Raw genomic sequence first — 23511 nt, forward strand, 5'->3', positions numbered from 1 at the left:
TGATGGGAGTTGTAGTTCCACAACATCTGGAGGAATGAAGAGTCCCCACTACAAAATACTGGGACTGCTTGCTTGTATTTATCATTTTGGGAATCCATTATTATTATTATTAAGCTATGCAAGTTTTCTTTTTAGACAATGTTTCTGCCTTTCGTTGGCTAGCATGCTCCTTCCAGCCTTACTACAGCAGAACTTTATATAGAACACAGTATTGATTGATTGATTGATTGATTGATTGATTGATTGATTGATTGAATGAATTTATATATCACCCTATACCCGGAGGTTTCAGGGTGGTTCAAAGAAAAGATCACAATATATAAAATAAAAATTAAAACATTAACCCAAATAACACCCCCCCCAAAAAAAGAGTCACACTTTAAAATCAGGTCAACCAAAGGCCTGATTAAAGAGGAACATTTTTGCCTTGCACCTAAAGGTGTATAATAAAGGCACCAGGCCAACTTCCCTGGGGAGAGCATTCCACAGACAGGGAGCCACTGCAGAGAAGGCCCCGTTCTTGTGTTGCCACCCTCCGGACCTCTCAAGGAGGAGGCACATGAAGGAGGGCCTCAGAAGATGATCTCAGGGTCCGGGTAGGTTCATAGCTAGTCCTCACTGAGTTCTTCCATAAAGTGGGTGAGATGGGAAAATCCAATGGCCATCAAAGGGCAATCAATACCTTGATTAGGGTCAACCAGAATAGGATAAAAATAATGGACTGGTTTCTGTTTCAGTATAAATAGCTTCCTGAAAAGACTTGGTATTGAGTTTAACTAATCTGGAAAGATCTTATATTAGCCGCAATCATGTAGGAGGTCTGCAGTTAAAATGATTGTCCACAACTGATTCATCTCCCCATCTGAAGTATTCTGTTCTCCCAGTAAGAACAAGGGGGGGGACGGGACTGTGTAGACCATATGCTTTGCATGCACAAGTTCCCAGGTTCAATTCCTAGCTAGGCTGTTATCATATCAATATATAATTGACACTTAAGAATAAGATGAGCCAGATTCACCAGTACTACTTCCCCACAAACAAGTAATTTATATTGGATTATGGTATACCATAAATTTCTCCCCCAACTGCATCATTGTCCAGGGCAGTATTGCTCCTACCTCCAAAACCTGTGTTTAAATACATTTCTAGTGACATTTTCCCATGGATTCCGTGCCTATGCAAAGAATCCAAAGTTTGGAAATTGTTTTGAAATATTTTGTAACCATGTTTCCTTGCACATATATGCCCTTTGTTCCTCTGGATATCAGAAGACTGTCTTCTTGGCAGCTGATTTTTTTATGTACCAGTGATTTACCATTTTAAATTTACCATATTATTTAACCTGAAATCAATTTCATGTTCTAATTAGATACACTGGGCGTAGATTAATGAAAACCCTAAAATCACAAAATCAAGACTGAATTATTTTGATTTTAGTAAAATCTGCCCAACCCCTAATTTCAACACCAAAGATTAGCATTAGTATCACATTTGTTTTTAAAAATGTTTAAAATTGGGTGTAATGACCCTGGATGTCTGAAAGTCATCAATCTGTTTAAAGATCACAAAGAGGCAGTTGACTTTAATTTGTTTATCTTTATTTATAAATTCCAAGAACCTGAGGCTGAAAAAGATTATACTATGAGAAATGGGAGCCCTTGAATCTTTCACTTTTTTTTTTTTTTTTTTAGCAAATGGTTGCCCGCTTGAATTTGAAGGCCGGGGAACGCATTGAAATCAAAGCCAAGGTGGCCCGAGAAGCCAAAAGGTCTGTATTAATAGTGAAAATAGGATATTTACATTTTCCCCTTGTGGGAGATTGCAATCAAATGCAACTAGCAAACATAGAGCTAGTTTGTGCATGAAGGGGTTAAAACAATAGAACTGTGATTCCTAGACACAGGTCATGCCCCTTCTTCTCTGATGAAGGAGGAAGTGACACCATCTCTCCCTGTTCCTATCCCTTTCCTTCCACCATGTAAATCAGCCAGGTCTGGTCTTGAGCATTTCAAGCACAGAACGCTTGTTCAGAACTGCAATCTGTATGTTGTACTCAAGAGTATTCTATCTGTGTTCTCTTTGCTGCTGCTTGGATAAATGCATAAACCTGGCCTTTGGAACGGTTTTGTAAGTAAAGCATTTTAACTTACTATACTGGTGTGGTCTGTTCCATGCTAAGAGGGATAGAAAACAGAAAGCAACGTATGCAACAAAATGGGATACGGAAAAGATTTAACAGCCTGGATTCCCACATCCTACTGCTGAACTTCGCGAGTTTAAACTCTGCTACTGGAGGCTCTCTCCCACTGGAGTGTGTGTTAAGCCCCACATTTTGAATCTAGGCACCCAGCCAATCATTTTACTTATTCGCCCCACACATGTGGGCCACAAGGATTATATATCTCCCCTCCCTCGATACCTTTAATTTTTGCATTTTGGAAACATTCTTTGCTTGGAGAATGGCATCACAAAATTCAGGCAAGTGCAAATTTTGAATGATGGCTACATGTCAGTTCTCATGAGTCAGTTTGATAAGATTTAGCCTTGAATGCAAACTGAATCAAATTTCCACCCCATCCCTGTGGGGAGGGCCTGGTAAACCTTGTATCTATACTACAAATTGTCTCCGTGTGCTAATATGAACAGGCATGATATTCCATAGGGTACTCTTGGGGCTTCTAGTAAAGACAGTACCGTGGTACCTCAGGTTACATACGTTTCAGGTTACATACGCTTCAGGTTACAGACTCCGCTAACCCAGAAATGGTACCTCGGGTTAAGAACTTTGCTTCAGGATGAGAACAGAAATCGTGCTCCGGCGGCGTGGCGGCAGTGGGAGGCCCCATTAGCTAAAGTGGTGCTTCAGGCTAAGAACAGTTTCAGGTTAAGAACGGACCTCCGGAACAAATTAAGTACTTAACCCAAGGTACCACTTTACTGAATTAGATGGACCAATGCTTTAGCTGAGATTGCAGGGGGTTATTCTATGACTCTGTATAAAGCATGTTTTCCCATGTTCCTATCAGATTTACCTTACATATAGGCCAGAATGCCTCGAATCCGCTCCTTCAATTTAACGCTCGATTTAAGACTTTCAACGGAGATAGGGTCGTCGTTTTTAACTCTGATATGGGGAGAGAGCGGGATCTTCTCTTGGACCTGGAACTATTCGTCACAGTAAGTAAGAGGAGAGCCCTATTGCAGGAATAACGTGCGGGGAGAATAGCTGGGGATGTATATCTGAGACCTAAAGGACAAACCAAAACTCAGTAGGTCAATATAATGAGGTGGAAGGGTGAGGGGACCTTGATTTAAAACAGGAATGAGGAATCTGTGGCCCTTGATATGTTGAACAAGAAGTTCCCATAATTCCTAATAATTAGCCCTGCTAGCTGGGACTGAGGGGAGTTCAACAAACAGCTGGAGAACCATAGCTTCCCAACCGATGAAATAAAATGTTCTCGTCCGGCATATCAAAAACCTTGGGCTCTTCCAAATGGCCTGTTTACTGAGCACTCATCCTGATTTGCAAAGCTTACATGGAGGCTAGACTATATCCAGTCTCAAATTAAAGCTGCTTGTTATTTTTAGGTGGGATAGAATAATACCCCTTATATCTGGAATTATGAACAGTTTCGTGATTTTTTTTTTTATGCCCGCCGCTGCTTTTTCTCCACAGGAAACGCGGCCAAGTTTAAGCAACCAGGGCTGCATTCAGACGGCACTTTATAAAATAAGAATAAGAATAAGAATAATTTATTATTTATACCCCACCCATCTGGCTGAGTTCCCCCAGCCACCCTGGGCGGCTCCCAATCGAATGTTAAAAACAATACAGCATTAAATATTAAAAACTTCTCTAAACAGGGCTGCCTTCAGATGTCTTTTAAAGATAGGATTAGCTGCTTATTTCCTTCACATCTGAAGGGAGGGTGTTCCGCAGGGCGGGCGCCACTACTGAGAAGGCCCTCTGTCTGGTCCCTGTAACCTCACTTCTCGCAATGAGGGAACTGCCAGAAGGCCCTCGGCGCTAGATCTCAGTGTCTGGGCTGAACGATGGGGGTGGAGACGCTCCTTCGGGTATACTGGGCTGAGGCCGTTTAGGGCTTTAAAGGTCAGCACTAACACTTTGAATTATGTTTGGAAACGTACCGGGAGCCAATGCAGATCTCTCAGGACTGGTGTTATGTGGTCCCGGCGGCCAATCCCAGTCACCATTCTAGCTGCCTCATTCTGGATTAATTGCAGTTTCTGGGTCACCTTCAAAGGTAGCCCCACGTAGAGGGCATTGCAGTAGTCCAAGTGAGAGATAACTAGAGTATGTACCACTCTGGCACCACTCTTATCTCATTGACATTTCCTTACCTGCTCTCTCCACCCCCTCAAGTTAATGTGATATTTCACACACTGCAAAAGCCGCTTCCTGGAATCTGGTGGAATCTAGCAGAAGAATAGATCTCATTTCTTTAACCGTTTCCAGCAAAAATCCATTTGCAAACCCATTAACTCGGAAAAATTGAGATGTATGTTTACAAAATTTGCGGTGGTATACCAGCATACTGCTCTTTCCTGCCATTTAAAATTTAGTGCGGCCCAAAAGTCAGTGACACAACAAGGCGTTGCTGTTTCAAAACAATGCTAGAAATCAGGACAGAAGCTCTAGCATTTTAACCAGTAAAACTAACACAATAAACTCCACATCTGAATGCAGCCCTTGTATTAAACTCATGCCTAACACTATGTAAAGGTAAAGGGAACCCTGACCATTAGGTCCAGTCGTGGCCGACTCTGGGGTTGCGGCGCTCATCTCGCTTTATTGGCCGAGGGAGCTGGCATACAGCTTCCGGGTCATGTGGCCAGCATGACTAAGCCGCTTCTGGCGAACCAGAGCAGCGCACGGAAATGCCGTTTACCTTCCCGCCAGAGCGGTACCTATTTATCTACTTGCACTTTGACGTGCTTTCAAACTGCTAGGTTGGCAGGAGCAGCGGGAGCTCACCCCGTCACGGGGATTCGAACTGCCAACCTTCTGATCGGCAAGTCCTAGGCTCTGTGGTTTAACCCACAGTGCCACCCGCGTCCCCTATATACTTAGGCTTATATTCTCTTGGCAAGTCTCTAGCTTTCCCTCTTGTCCGTCTGCTAACATCATAGCAATGGTTCTTGTTCATGCAAATCAGTATGACAAGAGATGCGTAGTTGATCTAACTCAGGCATCCTCAACCTTCAACCCTCCAGATGTTTTGGACTACAATTCCCATCATCCCTGACCACTGGTCCTGTTAGCTAGGGATCATGCTAGTTGTAGGCCAAAACATCTGGAGGGCCGCAGGTTGGGGATGCCTGATCTAACTCTTCATTTCTCTTTCCAGGTAGCGTTCTCCTTTAACGCCCAAGATATGTTGTTGGAAGTGTTCAACCGGCCAATTGTTAGACTCCCAACCCCACCGGGAATGAAAGTGGTGGAGCACCTCGCTGTAACTGGTGATATCGACGTTAAGTCCATCTCATTCAGCAATCTCTTTCTTGCCCCTGGAAATGGTAACTTTTTAAAATGACGACGTGATCTTTGATTCTTCCCATTAGTTCTTGCGGTGGTTAGTATGCAATGTAAGTTTCTTTAAAGAAAGCCGAAGCAGATTTAGCCATGTGAAAGACTTGGGAAGTAGCAATGGGCTGTATACTTGCTGACTTTTGTTACCACTGTTGCTTTTATTTTGGAATAAAGCTGCTCTTCTTACTACTCACTGCCTTGATTCTTGGATACAACAATTCTGTTGGACGACTATTGCTCAACTTCCAACAGGTTACATACGCTTCAGGTTACATACACTTCAGGTTACACACTCCGCTAACCCAGATATATTGCTTCAGGTTAAGAACTTTGCTTCAGGATAAGAACAGAAATCGTGCTCCAGCGGCGCAGCAGCAGCAGGAGGCCCCAATAGCAAAAGTGGTGCTTCAGGTTAAGAACAGACCTCCAGAATGAATTAAGTACTTAACCTGAGGTACCACTGTATTCCACAAGCTTTGTTTTCCTCTCTAAACGCCATGCCACCTGGGACAACGCCATGTTTCTGACGAGGCCAGTGATAAAAGTTCAGGATTCAGAATACAGTGGTACTTCGGTTTACAAACTTAATCTGTTCCTGAAGTCCATTCTTAAACCAAATCTGTTCTTAAACCAAGTAGTGCTTTATCTAAGGAGGCCTTCCGCCGGCGGTGCCCTTCCACCGTTTGGCTTCCGTTCGCAGACTGAGGCAAAGTTCGCAAACCAGAACACTACTTCTGGTTTTGCAGAGTTCTTAAACTGAATAGTTTGTAAACAAGACTGTTTATAAACAGACGTACCACTGTACTTGTAATGCAAAAGGCTTGATCTCAGTGGTGGCAGGTGCCAAGGGGAATGGAATGCCATTATTTTTGCTCTCGTTATCTCCTACTTGGACTACTGCAATGCACTCTACATGGGGCTACCTTTGAAGGTGACCTAGAAACTACAATTAATCCAGAATGCGGCAGCTGGACAGAGGTGACTGGGAGCAGCCACCAAGACCACATAACACCGGTCTTGGAAGACCGACACTGGTTTCCAGTACGTTTCCGGGCACAATTCAAAGTGTTGGTGCTGACCTTTAAAGCCCTAAATGGCCTCAGCCCAGTATACCTGAAGGAGCGTCTCCACCCCCATCATTCTGCCCAGATACTGAGGTCCAGCACCGAGGGCCTTCTGGCAGTTCCCTCACTGCGAGAAGTGAGGTTACAAGGAACCAGGCAGAGGGCCTTCTCAGTGGTGGCACCCACCCTGTGGAACACCCTCCCAGCAGATGTCAAGGAAATAAACAACTACCTGAGTTTTAGAAGACACCTGAAGGCAAGGGACGTTTTTAATGTTTGATGCCTTATCGTGTTTTTAATACTCTGTTGGGAGCCGCCTAGAGTGGCTGGGGAAACCCAGCCAGATGAGCAGGGTATTATTATTATTATTATTATTATTATTATTATTATTATTACCCTGTAATTATCAGTTGCTTACCTCACAAAAGTGACCCCAAGGGGACTGATACAAAAACATTATAAACACTAAAACCAGCATAAACAAGAAGGCAAGGGAGGCCAATGAGCTGACCAACCCTCAGAGGCCTGGGGGACCATTGAAATTGCCCTATTAGAAGGATTTGTGGCTGATGTTCATCTTAAGGAACTGGGAAGGCCTGAATGTACTTGGGCTCAAGTGGCTTCAGGCTTTATTATATATCATTTATTATATACAGTGGTACCTCGCAAGACGAATGCCTCGCAAGACGGAAAACTCGCAAGACGAAAGGGTTTTTTGTTTTTTGAGCTGCTTCGCAAGACGATTTTCCCTATGGGCTTGCTTCGCAAGACGGAAACGTCTTGCAAGTTTCTTTCCTTTTTCTTAACACCGTTAATACAGTTGCGACTTGACTTCGAGGAGCAACTCATAGAACGCGGTGTGGTAGCCTTTTTTGAGGTTTTTGAAGACTTCGGTGATTTTTGAAGCTTTTCCAAAACTTTTCCGACACCGTGCTTCGCAAGACGAAAAAATCGCAAGACGAAAAAGCTCGCGGAACGAATTAATTTCGTCTTGCGAGGCACCACTGTATCACCAGATCTTTGAACCTGGCCTAGTAGTGACTCAGCAGCCAATGGGGCTCTCTGAGTAACCTGCTAGAATAGCCTATGGGGTGTGTGTGTTTTATCCATGTCAGTCACTTATGTTTGCAAATGGGTCCATGCCCCTCCCTGCAAAAAATAAAATAAAGCAATCGTGGCCCCTGGATTATGTAACTTGCATGCACTGTCATATATAAGAGAGACGCCCTCTGACATTTCTGTGTCAAACTCAAATGTACGTAAGATAAGATACTATTATAGCAGTGACCCTCACTTTTCCCTGTTGTGGGAAGTAAATCTCCTTATCATGAAACTTAAATGAACTGTGTCAAACTCGCCAGCAAATCGCTATAAGGCGGGAGTCCTACACAAGAAACTGCACTGCCAGGTACAATCACTGTGACACACAATCTGGCGAATTATGCTCTAATGCTGTCATATAAATCTGTCTAGCTTTACTCTACTAGTACCTGGCTGGAATATTTGGTCCTAGTTCCCACCAAAAAGACCTTTGAGGCGAGAGTCCTGTATAAAAATTCCCAACGTCAATTCATTTTGTATTTGCTGACGTCATTTCTTTACTGCCTTAGCTTGCAAACCCTTCCACAGCTGTGTGCAACAATAAATACAAACAAATCATACAAGTGTTTTGTTCTTTTTAGTACCCCTTGGTACCCAAAGCATTGCAACAAAATTTTAAACGACACCAATATTAACAACGTAGCCTCAAAAAATGAGTAAGGAAACGTAACAGGTGGAAGTGTCTGTGTCGAGCCAAAGGCCTTGTAGGTTGTTTTTTTCTTGTTTTTTGGCTTTTTTAAAGGATGGCTTTGAAAACCTTTTTTTTAAACTAAACAAGGAAGCTGCCAGAGCATCCTGAGATCGTCACCAGCCCTGCTCAAAGCATCTGTTGGGCCCAGGACACTTTTCATGTGTGATCATCTATCTTCTCAACCCTGGCCTGTGATCCAGGTCCATACAGGAACCTCTTCGAGCTCTGCACACCACAATGGGTTAATAGTTGAGTTGCTAGGTTACCCCAGAGCCTTTCTGGCCTGCTGCCTTTGACTCAACCATGGCTGTTCTCCCTTTTGAGCTGGGTTAGACTGACACAAGGGGAGAGGAAAGGAAGGGGAGAAATCAGGTGCTGATGTCTTGCACCAATGCAACTATAGGTCATATTCACACCCTGCACTGTCCTCCGGCCCGCATCCCATCAACGACGCACGTGAGGACGGCGGCCGAGTTGTCAACAACGACGGCCTGATGATGTTAAGTACCAGTGCTCGATTGCAGGCAACGGGTCAAACTCTGGCACTGCCACCCCATTGACTGCCACCATCAGAAGAGAGTTTGCCACTTCGTTGGAAAGCTTCAACCTCTCGTAAGTCCTTATCAGGTTCATAACAACGCAGCCCCGCTTACAGCTTCTTGTAGAGATTCGTAAGCATGCAGAAATTGAGGCAAGTTTGCTCAGCAAAGGAAACGCTTGACGCTCCGCAATGGCCTTCCTGCACAGCTCTGAAAACAAAAGGTCCCTGGCCACGTTTTTAAGTCCGGCCCATTCATCCAGCAGACTTTCCTCGCTGTAGCTGGGAGGGAGAGCGTACTCAAAATATTTCGCCATGGAAAGTACCTCAGCGTCTCCAGAATTGGCAAGGCAGCTCCTGGCAGCAGGCCGGCACATGGTATCAAACACTTCTGTGCTTTTTAAGAGCTGGGGCGATGTCTCGCCGTCAAATCTCTGGTGCAGGTATTCCGCCCCGGTCAGGATGATTTTTGCCCGGTCCACTTGAAACCGGAACTCTCCCATCTCGACCACATCCAAGGAGACCCCTCTGAAAGAACCGTCCTTCACGGCGGCGTTAAACTCTTCCTCCTTCGGTCCCGGCTGTTGGATGAGGTTTTGCAAGGCGAGGTAGGCAGCTTCCACAGCAGCGTTCACTTGCCCGAGCAAGACGCTTTCTCTCTGGAACACTTCCGAGAGGGGTTTGTAAACCTGAAGGAAGTCAATCAAGAAGTGGGAAAACTTGACAAAATGGAAGCTCCTCAAGAACGTCAACATGCCTTTCGCCTTCTGCCCCTCGTGGCTGCCAGATTTTGACAGGCGCTCAAGGTGAGCAACCAAAGCAGGCAAGCTTTCCAGAAGGACGCTTAGAGTTTGCCTCTTGCTCACCACCCACCTGACACTGTTTGACTCCATTAGTTTGGCCATCTTTTGGCCCAGGCGGGGAGCCACACCATGCAGCTCCCTCAGTCTTTCAGGGGAGGCTTGGAAAAACTTGAACATCGCCCTGATGTGCTTTTCGCAGTCCTTCACAAAGTCAACGTCCCTGTAGCAGACGCCGATGGCCGCATACTGCAGCTTGTGGGTGACACAATGGGCCGGGGACAGGCGAGGGATCACCTCTTGGAATTTGGCGACGAGCGCACTTTTGCAGGCCGCTATGCTGGCTGCGCCGCCTGTGGCAAGGCCCACGACCCACCCGGGTTTCCTAAATGGGATCTGCAGCTCATCCATGGCTGAAACGGCGGCAGCGAAGCAGGCGTCGGCGGTGTGGCCGGGCAAAGACGCCAAGCAAAGGTATGATTCCTTCACTTCCGCTCTCCTGAGGTAGCGGATGTAAATCGCCAGGCAGGGCTGGTCGGACGAATCCGTGAAGCCGTCCAAGAGGAGGCAGGCGCAGGGCGAGCGGCAGATGCTGTCAAGTATCTCCTTCCGCAATGTGTCCGCGATGCACCTTATGAAGAGAGTGCATGCCACCCTGTTCCTGTACCTGGGGATGGTGGGGGCTCCCATGACTTGCAGGAGGTCCAGCGCTTTCTCGTAATCGTTCAGAGGCTTCGAGTGGTAAGCGATGTCGTAAGCGGCGCTGAAAAGGTGCTCCATGTTCCTCAGCACGTGGCTGGACATCTTAGTCAAGCGCTCGGCCGCCGGAGCGCCATCTGGGTCCTCCTTAGCTGTCAGCGCTCGGACGCACAGCTTGTGGGCGTTGCTCTTGTCGTGGTGCTTCAGGGTCTCCACTTTGAACGGCCGGGTGTATCCCGTTACCAGTTTGGACACCGGGCCATGAGCGGGCGGCTTCTCCTTGCACACCACGCAGTAGAGGGTGGTCTGCCCTTTGTTGGCCTCCAGCCACGGGAATTGAGAGAACCAAGAGTTTTGGATAGATCTGGGGCCTAGCGTCTTTCGGGCTGCTCCCGCTGCACCAGGTTCCCTTCCACAGCCCTCTGGATACAGGTTTGGAGGCCACACTTCCATCGGGGGACACAGCGAGAGGGCATAGTCATCCATCGGGTCTTTTTCGTCTGGGTCGTCCACCATTTCAACCTTGATTATTCCTTTTGGAGAGAAAGTGGAGGGATAATATAGGTTGGTTGGCCGGTGTTTTTAATTAGATCAGGTTCCCAATTAGCTAAGTACTGCAGGACCCATTTTTCAAAATGAAATAAATAACTATTATTATTATTATTCTATCCATTTAAACATATTTTAGTAACATTACTTTAAAAAGAATCCTAGTTTTACAGTCTTTCTATACACTGGTGTTATATATACATTTCTTCAAGAAAACAATCATTTAATATATTACATCAAATCTATAGTTTTGTAAATTAAGTCATTTGAATTATAGCAGATGAAATTTAAAATCATAACTAAATAACAAAATACCATGCTGTGATGAAAATGAAATATGATGTCATGAAAATGTGATACTGGAATATGTTTTAGGGTTATAAAGGAATATGTATGCTCATATTCAGGCAAGAAACTTCAATACTTGGCACTTTATGAAAGGATGGCAATTTTGCAGACTCGCTACTCTTTTGTTTGACGTCATAGTGGCATCCCTGACTATCAGTTTTTCTTTTTTCAGGGCATCAGAGTCAGAGCTTATTATTCCTATTCTTATTCTTATTATTTCTATGCCATCCATCTGACTGTTGCCCCAGCAACTCTGGGCAGCTCCCGACACAATAAAACATCAGCCTTTAAAAACTTCCCTGAACCACGGACCCCCTACTTTTGAAATTTTTGCTATCTCTATGGTAGTTTTTGTTATATGAATGGTGCCACAGTTCCCCTGGGTGGGCTACACAGACCCCCTGTGGTCCATGGACCATCAATTGGGAGCCAATGAGTTAGATCATTAATGTGTTAACAACAAAAAACCCAGCTACCAACATAAAGTGGTAACCGACCCCATTGCAACAAATTTTTGCAAGCCCTGTCATGGGTGTAGCCAGGATTTATGCGGGGGGTGGGGGGGCAGGCTTCATGTTAGATGGGCAGAAGTATTTTTATTGATTTACTTGATGGGGGGGGATGCCTCCCCTCATCCCCCCCTTGGCTATGCCCATGCACCCTGTGTATGTTAGAATTCCTGCTCCATGATTGCAGTCATGGGATTGTTGTCTATCGCATGACGGTATATGTTTTGACTCCACAGAGTGGGAAGTGACGGAGACAGGATGTTTGTGTTACTGTGTTCCGTGAAGTGGGACTATTGTCCTTTGTTCTTTCTCTTTACTGTCTGATACTAGAGAGAGAGGGAGACATGTTTCAGTGCTCCGTGTGTGTTTATATGTAAATAAAGCAGATTAGCCAAAATGCTGAGTTGCTGAGGTCTGTTACGCAAGCTGCGCAGACTCTGCGGATCCCTAAGTGTGCTGGTGTCGGTTGGCATCGGTTGCTGTGATGTTCGGGCAGAAGAAAGCTTTTAAAGCTCCCGAACGAAAGACCAGGAGGGAGAGAACATGCCAGTCGGGCATGTGTCTCTGCCAGGGTCCTACTCAAGTGTAGGACGAGCTCCGGACAGTGTAGGCTCTTCAAGTTCCAGCCAGGTGATTGTTGGACCTTCAAAGTGCCACCCACTATGCATGATTTAATTTCAAACTATGTGGGCTAAAACTGGCCATCTGGTGGCAGATGATAGACAGGTGGGCAGTCCCACCCACTTATCAAACTTGGCCTGCAGCGGTGAGTTTTCCAACTGCATCTTTGCTGCTGGCTTACCTGCCAGTTTCTGGAAAGTGAGCAGAGAGCTCAGGGGACAAGGAGCAGCCACCAGCACTGATGGCTGTAGTACTAAGGAAGGGGAGGGAGCAACTTGTTGAGACACCCACCCACTCCATAAAAAAGGTCTTGTGACCCTGATAACACCCTCACCCATACACCATACCAAGGGAGCAGAGACTCGACAAAAACAAGAGGGGATGAGACAGGTCACTTTATGGAAACTCACCTCCAAGGTAGCTCGGCTGAGGCACTGAAACTTCCGACGTTAGGTAATCTGAGTGGATAGAAACAGAATACAGTGGTACCTCGGGTTACAGACGCTTCAGGTTACCTACCCAGAAATAGTATCTCGGGTTAAGAACTTTACCTCAGGATGAGAACAGAAATCGTGCTCTGGCGGAGTGGTGGCAGCAGGAGGCCCCATTAGCTAAAGTGGTGCTTCAGGTTAAGAACAGTTTCAGGTTAAGAACAGACCTCCAGAACGAATTAAGTTCTTAACCCGAGGTACCACTGTATCTAAAAAATACTTAACTAGAAGGGAGGGAAGAGCTTTATAGGCTCTGAACAAGCTTTTTGAATATTGCTCTGGTGCATAGAAAGCAGGGAATGATGACCCCAGAAGTGGCAGCTGTTATTATTAATTTAATCCCCTCTGTCCTCCCAAAGGAGCTCAGGGTGTCAAACAATAAAAATGATAAAATTATTTTAAAAAGCCTGAGCCCAGTGAAGTCATTTTCATTTATGGATTTGGATTTACACCACTCCCTTCCACCAGTTCCCAGGGCAGCTAATTTATAAATAATAACAATAATAAATAATAATAGTAATTTTATTATTTATACCCCGCTCATCTGACTGGGTTTCCCCAGAATATGAAAAACACAATAAAACATCAAACATTAAAAACTCCTACATTTTTATTCCAGCATATATAAAAACAAAAAGTTGGAATTACAAATATTACAATATAAAAGGTAAGTGGAAAAGCTGTCACTAGAAGTAAAACACCAAGCAGCATAAAAACAGGATTCACAACAGGCTTCAGAACCTTGGAAAAATCAAATGATCTTTGCCTGGGGGCGGAGGCCAAAAGCGGCATCGAGGTAGACACCAGACAAGCCTCTCTGTGGGAACATTCTGTAATCTGGGAGCCACCACTAAGTAGGCCTTTAGCCCTGTCTCTGCCTGCCACAGGCCAAGTAGTCGGGCCATCACAGGGGTTAGAAGCACTTACCTTGATGTTCTTGTCCCCCTGGCTGGTTCTGGCTAAAAGCAGATTCTTTCCAGGAAGCGGTTTCTTGGATTAACTGGGAGTTGGGCACATGGCGTTCTGCAAGGAAGCAATGTTTGCATATTTAGACTCGTGGGGTGGGTATCAATTGGTCTGTTTTGTTTGAACTCCCACCTTCCACCAAACACAATCTCACCATGGGGTAAATTAACATCTCTGCATGCAAAACACAGGGAGACCCATTGCGTCCCTACCCACCCATCCACCTGAGACCCCTATACTATACAGGCTCTCTTTTCGCCTCCCTCACGACAAGGTTTTGGGCAAGTTACACCATCTCCACGTTCCGCTTACTCTGGTGAGTTTTCTGGTGCAAGGTCAGATTCTTCCGCAAGGCAAACCTCCGGCTGCAGTCGGAGCATTCGTAAGGCTTCTCTCCCGTGTGGGTCCTCATGTGCCCTATAAGAGCGTATTTGGAAGAGACTATTTTCCCACACAGGGGGCAGGTTGCTTTTTTCTTTGCCGTCTTCTTGTCACTTGCTGTTTTGAAGCAAGAGGAGGAAAAACAGGAAGCTGTCTTAGACAATAACGTAAGGAGATCTTGCTGGACCTAGTCCAATATCTGTCAGTTTGCATTTCTTAGTGCATAAAGTATTAATCTGATGTGTAGAGATCTTTCCCATTCTGAATAATACAAGAGGATTCTCGAAGCTACTAGAAGCTTCTCTGTGTGAGAGAAGCAGGCAGAAAGGTCATGATTGTTTGGGTTATACCTTCCAGGAAGCTGGTTTGAACTAGTTCTCTTATCTCTTCCAATTAAGATCATGCTGACTATAAATATAGGCCAAAGGGAGCCTGGGTTTTACTTTCTCTTTCTAGCTCTCTCCCTTCTGATGTTGTATTTGGCACATAGTACAGTGGTACCTCGGGTTAAGTACTTAATTCGTTCCGGAGGTCCGTTCTTAAACTGAAATTGTTCTTAACCTGAAGCACCACTTTAGCTAATGGGGCCTGTTGTTGCTGCTGCTGCGCCACTGGAGAACGATTTCTGTTCTCATCCTGAAGAAAAGTTCTTAACCCGAGGTACTATTTCTGGGTTAGCGGAGTCTGTAACCTGAAGCGTATGTAACCTGAAGCGTATGTAACCCAAGGTACCACTGTATTTGGATTTGTGACCATTACGACCATTTGCCTTCAGCAGAAAGTAAAGCTCTGCTGGATGAAATACAATTGCCTCTGGTCTATTTTGCGGGACTCTGCGACATGTTTTAAGGTTTTCCTCCAACATCTTGGCCTTACAGGGGCCACCCAGACAACTGGAGGACTTCGACAGTTAGGACCCGAGCACAAGACCACGCTCTCCTCCTGCAGTTTCCAACAACTGGCCCTCAGAAACATCACCACCACCCACCATGAAGCCCAACCATAGTCATCATGGTTGGCAGCTATATAGGGAATTAAACAATTTATCTACTCTAAAAAGTAGAGACGTCACCTTGCCAACAAAGGTCCGTATAGTAAAAGCTATGGTTTTTCCAGTAGTGATGTATGGAAGTGAGAGCTGGACCATCAAGAAGGCTGATCGCCGAAGAATTGATGCTTTTGAATTATGGTGCTGGAGAAGACTCTTGAGAGTCCCATGGACTGCAAGAAGATCAAACCTCTCCATTCTGAAGGAAATCAGCCCTGAGTGCTCACTGGAAGGACAGATCCTGAAGCTGAGTCTCCAATACTTTGGCCACCTCATGAGAAGGGAAGGCTCCCTGGAAAAGACCCTGATGTTGGGAAAGATGGAGGGCACAAGGAGAAGGGGATGGCAGAGGACGAGATGGTTGGACAGTGTTCTCGAAGCTACCAGCATGAGTTTGACCAAACTGCGGGAGGCAGTGGAAGACAGGAGTGCCTGGCATGCTCTGGTCCAGGGGGTCATGAAGAGTTGGACACGACTAAACAACAACAACAATCTACCCTGCCTAGGATTGTACCCCCTTCACTGGCAGGGGCTCTCCAGCTGATGCTTGTTCCCACTGCCTGCTACTTGAGTCTTCACTAGAAATACCACAGATTGGAAAAAACAGATGTTCTTTCACTGAACTTCCATTCCGCAAGCCCCAACAACAGAGATGGGGAACCTCTGGCTTTCTGGATATGGTTGGACTCTGATTCCCATCAGCCTGGGACACCTTTCCCTTGGTGGTTTCCTAGCTGGTTCCCCCCACCATTCCTCCACGCCTATCCAGCCCATGGCAAGAGCAGAGACCGTGGAGGCAGGGAGACAGAAGGGAGAAAATCACACAGGACTAAAAGGAACAGGAGAAGGGGGAACCCTGAGGGAGATAGTGAGAATGTTTTCAAACAAGTGCAGCATCTCACAGTTCAACTGCTAGGTTTTGCACGCCACTGAGGGAACAAATGCCTCCCCCAATTTTCAAGGAGGGGTCCGATGTCAGTATTTTCATTCCTCCCATTGCAAAGATCACCAGATCATGTTTGTTTTACTTTCTGTCTGTGAGAAAGGAGCTGGTGGAAACTACTCTTCCAGACTTCCGTCCCTAGCACTGTGCCTGTTTTTCTTTGATCTGTCCAGAGACACGATGGCAATATGAGGGGAGTGTTGGGATACTGCCAGGGAGACAAAGTCCATCATAGCCCCCAAGCCAGCTGCCGGACGATCCATCGACCTCCCGTAGTCAGGCAGTATCAGCAATTAGCGACACGAAGCCTCAGAAATAGATTGCCACATTCTTAGGCTGGTGCACACTCTATCAGCAGAATTCACACAGCGAGAGATGCACAGCAGGAGAGCATATTTACAAGTTTATTCAACTGTTGATCAGAACAAAGAAAAACATGACCGCCTGCTTCAGCGTTCAGGCACGAAGAAGGAAACGAAAGCAACTGAAACCATAAACATCCTGTGAACAGGAAATACGCAGACTCTGTGACTCACAAAGCCTGCTCCCTTTTAAGGTGGAACGGAAATATCCTAACAGGGAGCTGTATCTCTTACATGTTATGTTCTTTTATTTGTTTAATCTGTAGAAATAAATTAGGTATGCAACAAAACCTCCACAGCTTTGCTTCCATTACTCTGCTACCTTTGAGGTGCTCACAATAGCAAATGTGAGTCCACTGCACGGGGACCTATTCCTCAGGAATGCTGCTCTCCTGTTCCTGCATTCCTGTGGTCGGAGAATGTGCTCCCAACACCCAACCCATTTAGGCGCTGAAGATGTGGGCTGTATATGGGTGTACGCTCATCCAGACCCCCTTAATATTCCACAGCGGGCCATGTTGGGCCTCCCCAAGCCTGCAGCAGACCTCACCTTTGATTGCTTTTTCTCCCATATCTTGAACCCAGGGCTCCGCTCCTTGCTCCAGCCAGAAGATCAAGGTGGGTTTGGCAACTGGAAAACCTGTTTGGGAGCAAGGCAGGAAAAAAGAAAAGGGTCATGAGGAAGACAGTGGAACAATAATAATAATAATAATAATAATAATAATAATAATAATAATAATAATAATAATAATAATAATTTATTATTTATACCCCGCCCATCTGGCTGAGTTTCCCCAGCCACTCTGGGCGGCTCCCAATCAGTGTTAAAAATAGTACAGCGTTACATATTAAAAACTTCCCTGAACAAGGCTGCCTTAAGATGTCTTCTGAATGTCAGGTAATTATTTATATCTTTGACATCTGATGGGAGGGCGTTCCACAGGGCGGGCGCCACTACCGAGAAGGCCCTCTGCCTGGTTCCCTGTAGCCTCACTTCTCGCAATGAGGGAACCGCCAGAAGGCCCTCGGCGCTGGATCTCAGTGTCCGGGCTGAACGATGGGGGTGGAGACGCTCCTTCAGGTATACAGGACCAAGGCCGTTTAGGGCTTTAAAGGTCAGCACCAACACTTTGAATCGTGCTCGGAAACGTACTGGGAGCCAATGCAGATCTCTCAGAACTGGTGTTATGTGGTCCCGGCGGCCACTCCCAGTCACCAGTCTAGCTGCCGCATTCTGGATTAATTGCAGTTTCCGGGTCACCTTCAAAGGTAGCCCCACATAGAGCGCGTTGCAGTAGTCCAAGCGTGAGATAACCAGAGCATGCACCACTCTGGCGAGACAGTCTGCAGGCAGATAGGGTCTTAGCCTGCGTACCAGGTGGAGCTGGTAGACAGCTGCCCTGGACACAGAGTTAACCTGCGCCTCCATGGACAGCTGTGAGTCCAAAATGACTCCCAGGCTGCGCACCTGGTCCTTCAGGGGCACAGTTACCCCATTCAAGACCAGGGAATCCCCCATACCAACCCACTCCCTGTCCCCCAAAACAAGTATAATATAGATCCCTACGCAAACTTTTAACATCCCTGGAAGTTTAAGGAGCAGAAGCAAATGGAAATGTGTGCAACAGACAGTGCAATCGTATGCATGTATACTCAGAAGTCAGCCCCACTGGTCTCAGTGGGGTTTTCTCCTGGGCAAGTATAGGGTTGCAGCCGTACTCTGGTAAGGCCCTGTTACTTATCTTCTTTCCCCCAAAAAACAACACACACCATGACTCCTTTAACTCTGCTGATCGCTCACTCTGCACTATGCTTGAGTGAATGTCACTATAATATAGAATTCAGCCATTTGTGCAAGAAGGCAACATTGGTATGGCAGGATGCAATGATTAATGGAATAATCTCTCATAAATTTATAATTCAGGGTTATCATGTGAAAGCATTCATGCAAAATGTAATTCACTTTGGGAATGCATTCATTGCTACAGGATGTCCATTAAGCTTAGCAAATTAAAAAAACAACAACTAGTATCTAGTCTGGAATAATAATAATAATAATAATAATAATAATAATAATAATAATAATATATTTATTATTTATACCCCGCCCATCTGGCTGGGCTTCCCCAGCCATTCTGGGCGGCTTCCAACAAAATATTAAAATACACTAATGCATCAAACATTAAAAGCTTCCCTAAACAAGGCTGCCTTCAGATGTCTTCTAAAAGTCTGGTAGTTGTTTTTCTCTTTGACATTTGATGGGAGGGCTTTCTACAGGGCAGAAGGCCCTCTGCCTGGTTCCTGGTAACCTCACTTCTCGCAATGAGGGAACTGCCAGAAGGCCCTCGGAGCTGGACCTCAGTGTCCAGGCTGAACGATGGGGGTGGAGACGCTCCTTCAGATATACTGGACTGTGGCCATTTAGGGCTTTAAAGGTCAGCACCAACACTTTGAATTGCGCTCGGAAACGTACTGGGAGCCAATGTAGGTCTTTCAGGACCGGTGTTATGTGGTCTCGGCAGCCACTCCCGATTAATTAAGTGGCCATTTATTGGCATCTGTACCATACATTCTAATGACCAGTGCTGTGCTTTCCACGTATACATCTAGATCTTTTACATAAATAAAACTGCTGGGAGACATGGACAATTCAGAGTTTCCCAGGTCTTGTGACCTTGGGAAATAGTTCTTTACCCAGGGAGGCCACGTTCTCGTAGTTCTCTTGCATGACTTCCTTGTACAAGGCTTTTTGCTCTGGCTCCAACAGATCCCACTGCCCCTTTGTGAAACAGACGGCCACATCCTCAAAGGTCACCGGCTGCTGGAAGGAAAGGAAAGAAAGCTTAGCCTCAGGCACACCACCAAAAAAAACTTCACACCTGAAAACAGAGGAACACTAAGTGCAACTCCCTGCAACTTGGGGGAAATGAGACCTGGCCTGTATATGCAGCAGGCAAAATAGGCTGCACCACTGCAAGTCGGGGGGAGGTATTATTTTTAAAATATTGCCCTACACTAAGAGTCACCTGCAACAATAAAAACAACAATGGACTAGCAGGCAAAGGGCCAAGCTGCCTTTCCCCACTGATGTGCTTTTCTTCTATATGCAGGGTGTGGTGTTTCAATCAATCAATCAATCAATCAATCAATCAATCAATTTATTTATTATACCCTGCCCATCTGGCCGGACTTCCCCAGCCACTCTGGGCAGTTTCCAACAAAATATTAAAATACTGTGATACATCAAACATTAAAAGCTTCCCTAAACAGGGTTGCCTTCAGATGTCTTCTAAATGTCAGGTAGTTGTTGTTCTCTTTGACATCTGGTGGGAGGGCGTTCCACAGGGCAGGCGCCACTACCGAGAAGGCCCTCTGCCTGGTTCCCTGTAACTTGGCTTCTCGCAGTGAGGGAACCGCCAGAAGGCCCTCAGAACTGGACCTCAGTGTCAGGGTAGAACGTGGGGGTGGAGACGCTCCTTCAGGTATACTGGACTGAGGCCAGTATAATGGAAGCATTAATGGAAGTATTAAAAAAAAAAGGTATTCCCACTGGGATCAATGTTCTCCCATTTTGTTCTATTGTATGCAATTTCTTCTTGTGTGTGTGTCTCTTTGCGTGTGTAGGAATTTAGGGTGGGGAGTAAGGAAGGTGGTGGGACCATGATAGCAGACAACATCTGGTTCCACAGATTAAAAACAGACTTGAAAAAGGGGCTTTGAAGCTTCCTGGTCAAATGAGTGAGAGGGGTTTGGGGTTTCTCCTATATAGCCAAAAACCATGCCATGGTAGACCACACACCTGGACAGACTCTACCGCAGCAACGTCCTTTTCCCAAGGAGGAGATGTGGACCTCAACTGAAACATGGAACACTTTTCAGAGCCTGTGTGAACAAGAAACAAAACTGAGGGCACATTTTGGGTGAAATTGATTGATTTTTATTTATAAAAATATTTATATACAGTGGTACCTCGAGTTAAGTACTTAATTTGTTCCGGAGGTCCGTTCTTAACCTGAAACTGTTCTTAACCTGAAGCACCACTTTAGCTAATGGGGCCTCCCGCTGCTGCTGCGCCACCAGAGCACGATTTCTGTTCTCATCCTGAAGCAAAGTTCTTAACCCGAGGTACTATTTCTGGGTTAGCGGAGTATGTAACCTGACGCGTATGTAACCTGAAGTGTACCGCTGTACCACTATTTGCAGTGGTTTACGAAAGCTATACATAAAACTATACAATAAGAACATTTTGATAAGAAATCCACTAATTATTATGGCAGATGTGTTCTTAATTTTCTGCATAAACCTGATGGAATGGGAAAGCTTTGAACAGGTACTTAAAGGTTAAAATGGAAGGTGCTTGCTGAACCTCTACTGGCAGAGTATTCCACCACACAGGGCTTATGATACAAAAGGCCTAGTTGCTTGTTGTCAAATGAGCCTCGACAACTTGGGGAACAACCGACGATGCTCTTGCAGATGATCTCAGTGACTGAGGGTTCCTTGAGATAACCTGGAGCTAAGATGCTCAGTGCTTTGGCTGATTAACAGTCTATGTCCTTTTAAATGTGTGGGTAATGTATGGGACGCGGGTGCCGCTGTGGGTTAAAGCCTCAGCGCCTAGGACTTGCCGATCGAAAGGTCGCGGTTCGAATCCCCGCGGCGGGGTGCGCTCCCATTGCTCGGTCCCAGCGCCTGCCAACCTAGCAGTTCGAAAGCACCCCCGGGTGCAAGTAGATAAATAGGGACCGCTTACTAGCGGGAAGGTAAACGGCGTTTCCGTGTGCTGCGCTGGCTCACCAGAGCAGCAATGTCACGCTGGCCATGTGACCCGGAAGTGTCTGCGGACAGCGCTGGCCCCTGGCCTATAGAGTGAGATGGGCGCACAACCCCAGAGTCTGTCAAGACTGGCCCGTACGGGCAGGGGTACCTTTACCTTTACCTTATTGGTTTGGTTTGTTTTCTTCTTGTGTGTTTTTTTCTTACGTACTTTATTCTGAATATTTATGTTGTGGATGAAGGGCGATATACAAATTTAATTAATAATAATAAAAAATACACATTTTCTCAAAATATTTGAAGCTGATAGGAATGAAAGGCATATCTGCAGAAGGGAGCGGCAAAGTATTATTAATACTGTTTTGCCCTTTAGCAAAACAGCAATATATGAAAAGGCCTGAAGAGACGGGAACAATCAGGTTCCCCTTCCATTTTTGCTGAAACCAGGAGACATTGTGACCTAGTCACTGCCTCTCAGCCTAGCCTACCTTGTGGGGTTCTTGTGGGGATTAATTGAAGAGGTGGGGAAAACCATATGCACCACACCTTGAGTTCCTTGGATTAAAAGGTGGGATAGAAATGCAAATACTGTTAGTAAAGAGAAGAGAGAGACCCTTTAGTTTGACGCAGCCCAGCTCCTCTCACCTTTTGAAACGACAGGGGCGCAGCATTGATCTATGTTCCCTTCAGGCGCCTAACAGAAATTGCTAATGAATGAAAAGAATTTCAGCGGTCCCGGAAGGCAAGCAGTCGACTCTTTCCAAGATTTCTGTCTGCAGATATGAAACCAACAAAACGCCACTGAGCGGCGGAGATGTGGGTGGGGGACAAGAATGAATGGACCGACAGTCAGGGGGTGATGCGCCCCTGAAACAACCGGAGCTTGGACCAGGCAGGATTTTATCCAAATGAAGTCCTTTCCCCGTTTTGGAGTCGAGGTGAGATCTTTGCTTTGGGGGTGCCACTACGACACTAGACTGTGCCCGATCCTTCCCCCATATGGATTCGGTCCAATTCCCCCAAACAATAAGCCTCTCTCCATCCCATTCTCCGCCGCCGCCCACACCCCACATATTTCTCTCCCCATATTTCTCTCTCTTGCTTAGCACCACCGCACGTCGAGAAAGACAAAAGGCAGCCCGGGAGCCGACGACGCCACCCCTAAACCGCAAAAAGAAGCCTTACATAAATGAAAAGTGCATTGAACCCGATTCTCCCCTTCATTGGGTCTCTGCTTGCCTGCAAAGCTGAAGCCATCAGTGCAGTCCCGCCGCTCCTCGGGGCCGCGCTCTGCTGCCGTCGGGGGCGCATCGGGAGGCTCCCAGGCAGCGATCCCTCCAGCAAAGGGATCGCCCCTCTTTCCTGAAGCGGCGGCGACCCACTCCATGGCTCCGGCTCTGCATCCGAAGCTCGGATCCACTAAAACACACACGCACGCACGCTGGAAATCTATTGGCTACGGCGCGCCAGGCGCCCCTTTCCTGCGGCTACATTGGAGGCGCCGAGAGCAGCCGGCCTGGTCCCGGGGAATTCCGGGAGTTGTAGTCTCCGAAGCTCCACCCTTTTCCCACTAGTTAATCCGATTCAATTCAGCGCCGCCGAGATGCTGGTGGCGCTGATGCTGTAGGCAAGCAGCCCTGCCGTTTGTAAGAGCTGCCAAAATGAAAGTTAAGGGAGCGAGCGGTCATTGATCCTGTCATGTTCATGACAAAGAATGCAGAATTTCCATTGGAAGGGGACGTCGGAGACCATGCAATGTTTTTTTTGTTTTGAAAAAGCAGGTGCATAATAGGTCCCGTTTTCTTCTCTGCCCTGAAATGGCTAGACACGCTTTCAAGGTGGGACATTAGAAGCTACCCATCAGCTTGCGCAACCGGCAAGGCAATGTGGCACGTTTTCATCAGCCTAACAGAGTTTTAAGGTCCATTCATAAGTACAGATTCGTAAATATGCTTCAGTTGCAGTTTTGAAAAAGCCTCCGGTTAGAATATCGAAATGTTTATTTATATTATTCGCTTAGCAAAAACTTATATACCACTTTGAGTGTAATAAGAACTAAGCAACCTACAG

General features: G+C 46.1%; 1 protein-coding gene and 1 long non-coding RNA gene across 9 annotated transcripts; one reads left to right on the forward strand and one right to left on the reverse strand.

The window, feature by feature from the left end:
* The first annotated feature begins 1690 nt into the window (after positions 1 to 1690).
* Positions 1691 to 5737, forward strand: LOC114592046 (uncharacterized). Of its 2 annotated transcripts, none has more exons than XR_013391625.1 (3): positions 1691 to 1768; positions 3027 to 3177; positions 5373 to 5737. It is a non-coding gene; the product is annotated as an uncharacterized LOC114592046 (long non-coding RNA). The 2 variants fall into 2 exon arrangements; XR_003705419.2 differs by lacking the exon at positions 1691 to 1768 and adding an exon at positions 1968 to 2127 and having other exon boundaries at positions 5373 to 5736.
* A 2540-nt stretch (positions 5738 to 8277) lies between these two features.
* Positions 8278 to 22967, reverse strand: LOC114592004 (zinc finger protein 862-like). 7 transcript variants are annotated; one of them, XM_077921101.1, is made up of 9 exons: positions 22681 to 22813; positions 22087 to 22214; positions 20465 to 20547; positions 19360 to 19483; positions 17216 to 17305; positions 14244 to 14429; positions 13893 to 13988; positions 12885 to 12932; positions 8278 to 10980 (listed from the first exon to the last, which is right to left on the reverse strand). In XM_077921101.1, the coding sequence occupies exons 3-9, from the start codon at positions 20528 to 20530 to the stop codon at positions 8888 to 8890; spliced, it is 2703 nt and encodes a 900-aa protein (XP_077777227.1). In that variant the 5' UTR covers positions 20531 to 20547; positions 22087 to 22214; positions 22681 to 22813; the 3' UTR covers positions 8278 to 8887. The 7 variants fall into 7 exon arrangements, with proteins under 7 accessions (XP_077777227.1, XP_077777218.1, XP_028575636.2 ...); XM_077921092.1 differs by having other exon boundaries at positions 19360 to 19486; XM_028719803.2 differs by having other exon boundaries at positions 19360 to 19486; positions 22627 to 22712.
* Between the last annotated feature and the right edge of the window lie 544 nt (positions 22968 to 23511).

The sequence above is a fragment of the Podarcis muralis genome, chromosome 2, assembly GCF_964188315.1.
Source record: "Podarcis muralis chromosome 2, rPodMur119.hap1.1, whole genome shotgun sequence".
Taxonomy (NCBI): Eukaryota; Metazoa; Chordata; class Lepidosauria; order Squamata; family Lacertidae; genus Podarcis; species Podarcis muralis.

Excerpts from the sequence above, each read along its gene's own strand:
- LOC114592004 (XM_028719800.2), bottom strand. The coding sequence starts at position 22,828 with ATGGAGTGGGTCGCCGCCGCTTCAGGAAAGAGGGGCGATCCCTTTGCT. Across the intron at positions 20,548-22,626 it reads TCAATGCACTTTTCATTTAT|GCTCTGAAAAGTGTTCCATG; the intron begins GTAAGGCTTCTT and ends TTGTTCACACAG. Across the intron at positions 10,981-12,884 it reads TCAGCCGAGCTACCTTGGAG|GAATAATCAAGGTTGAAATG; the intron begins GTGAGTTTCCAT and ends TCTCTCCAAAAG.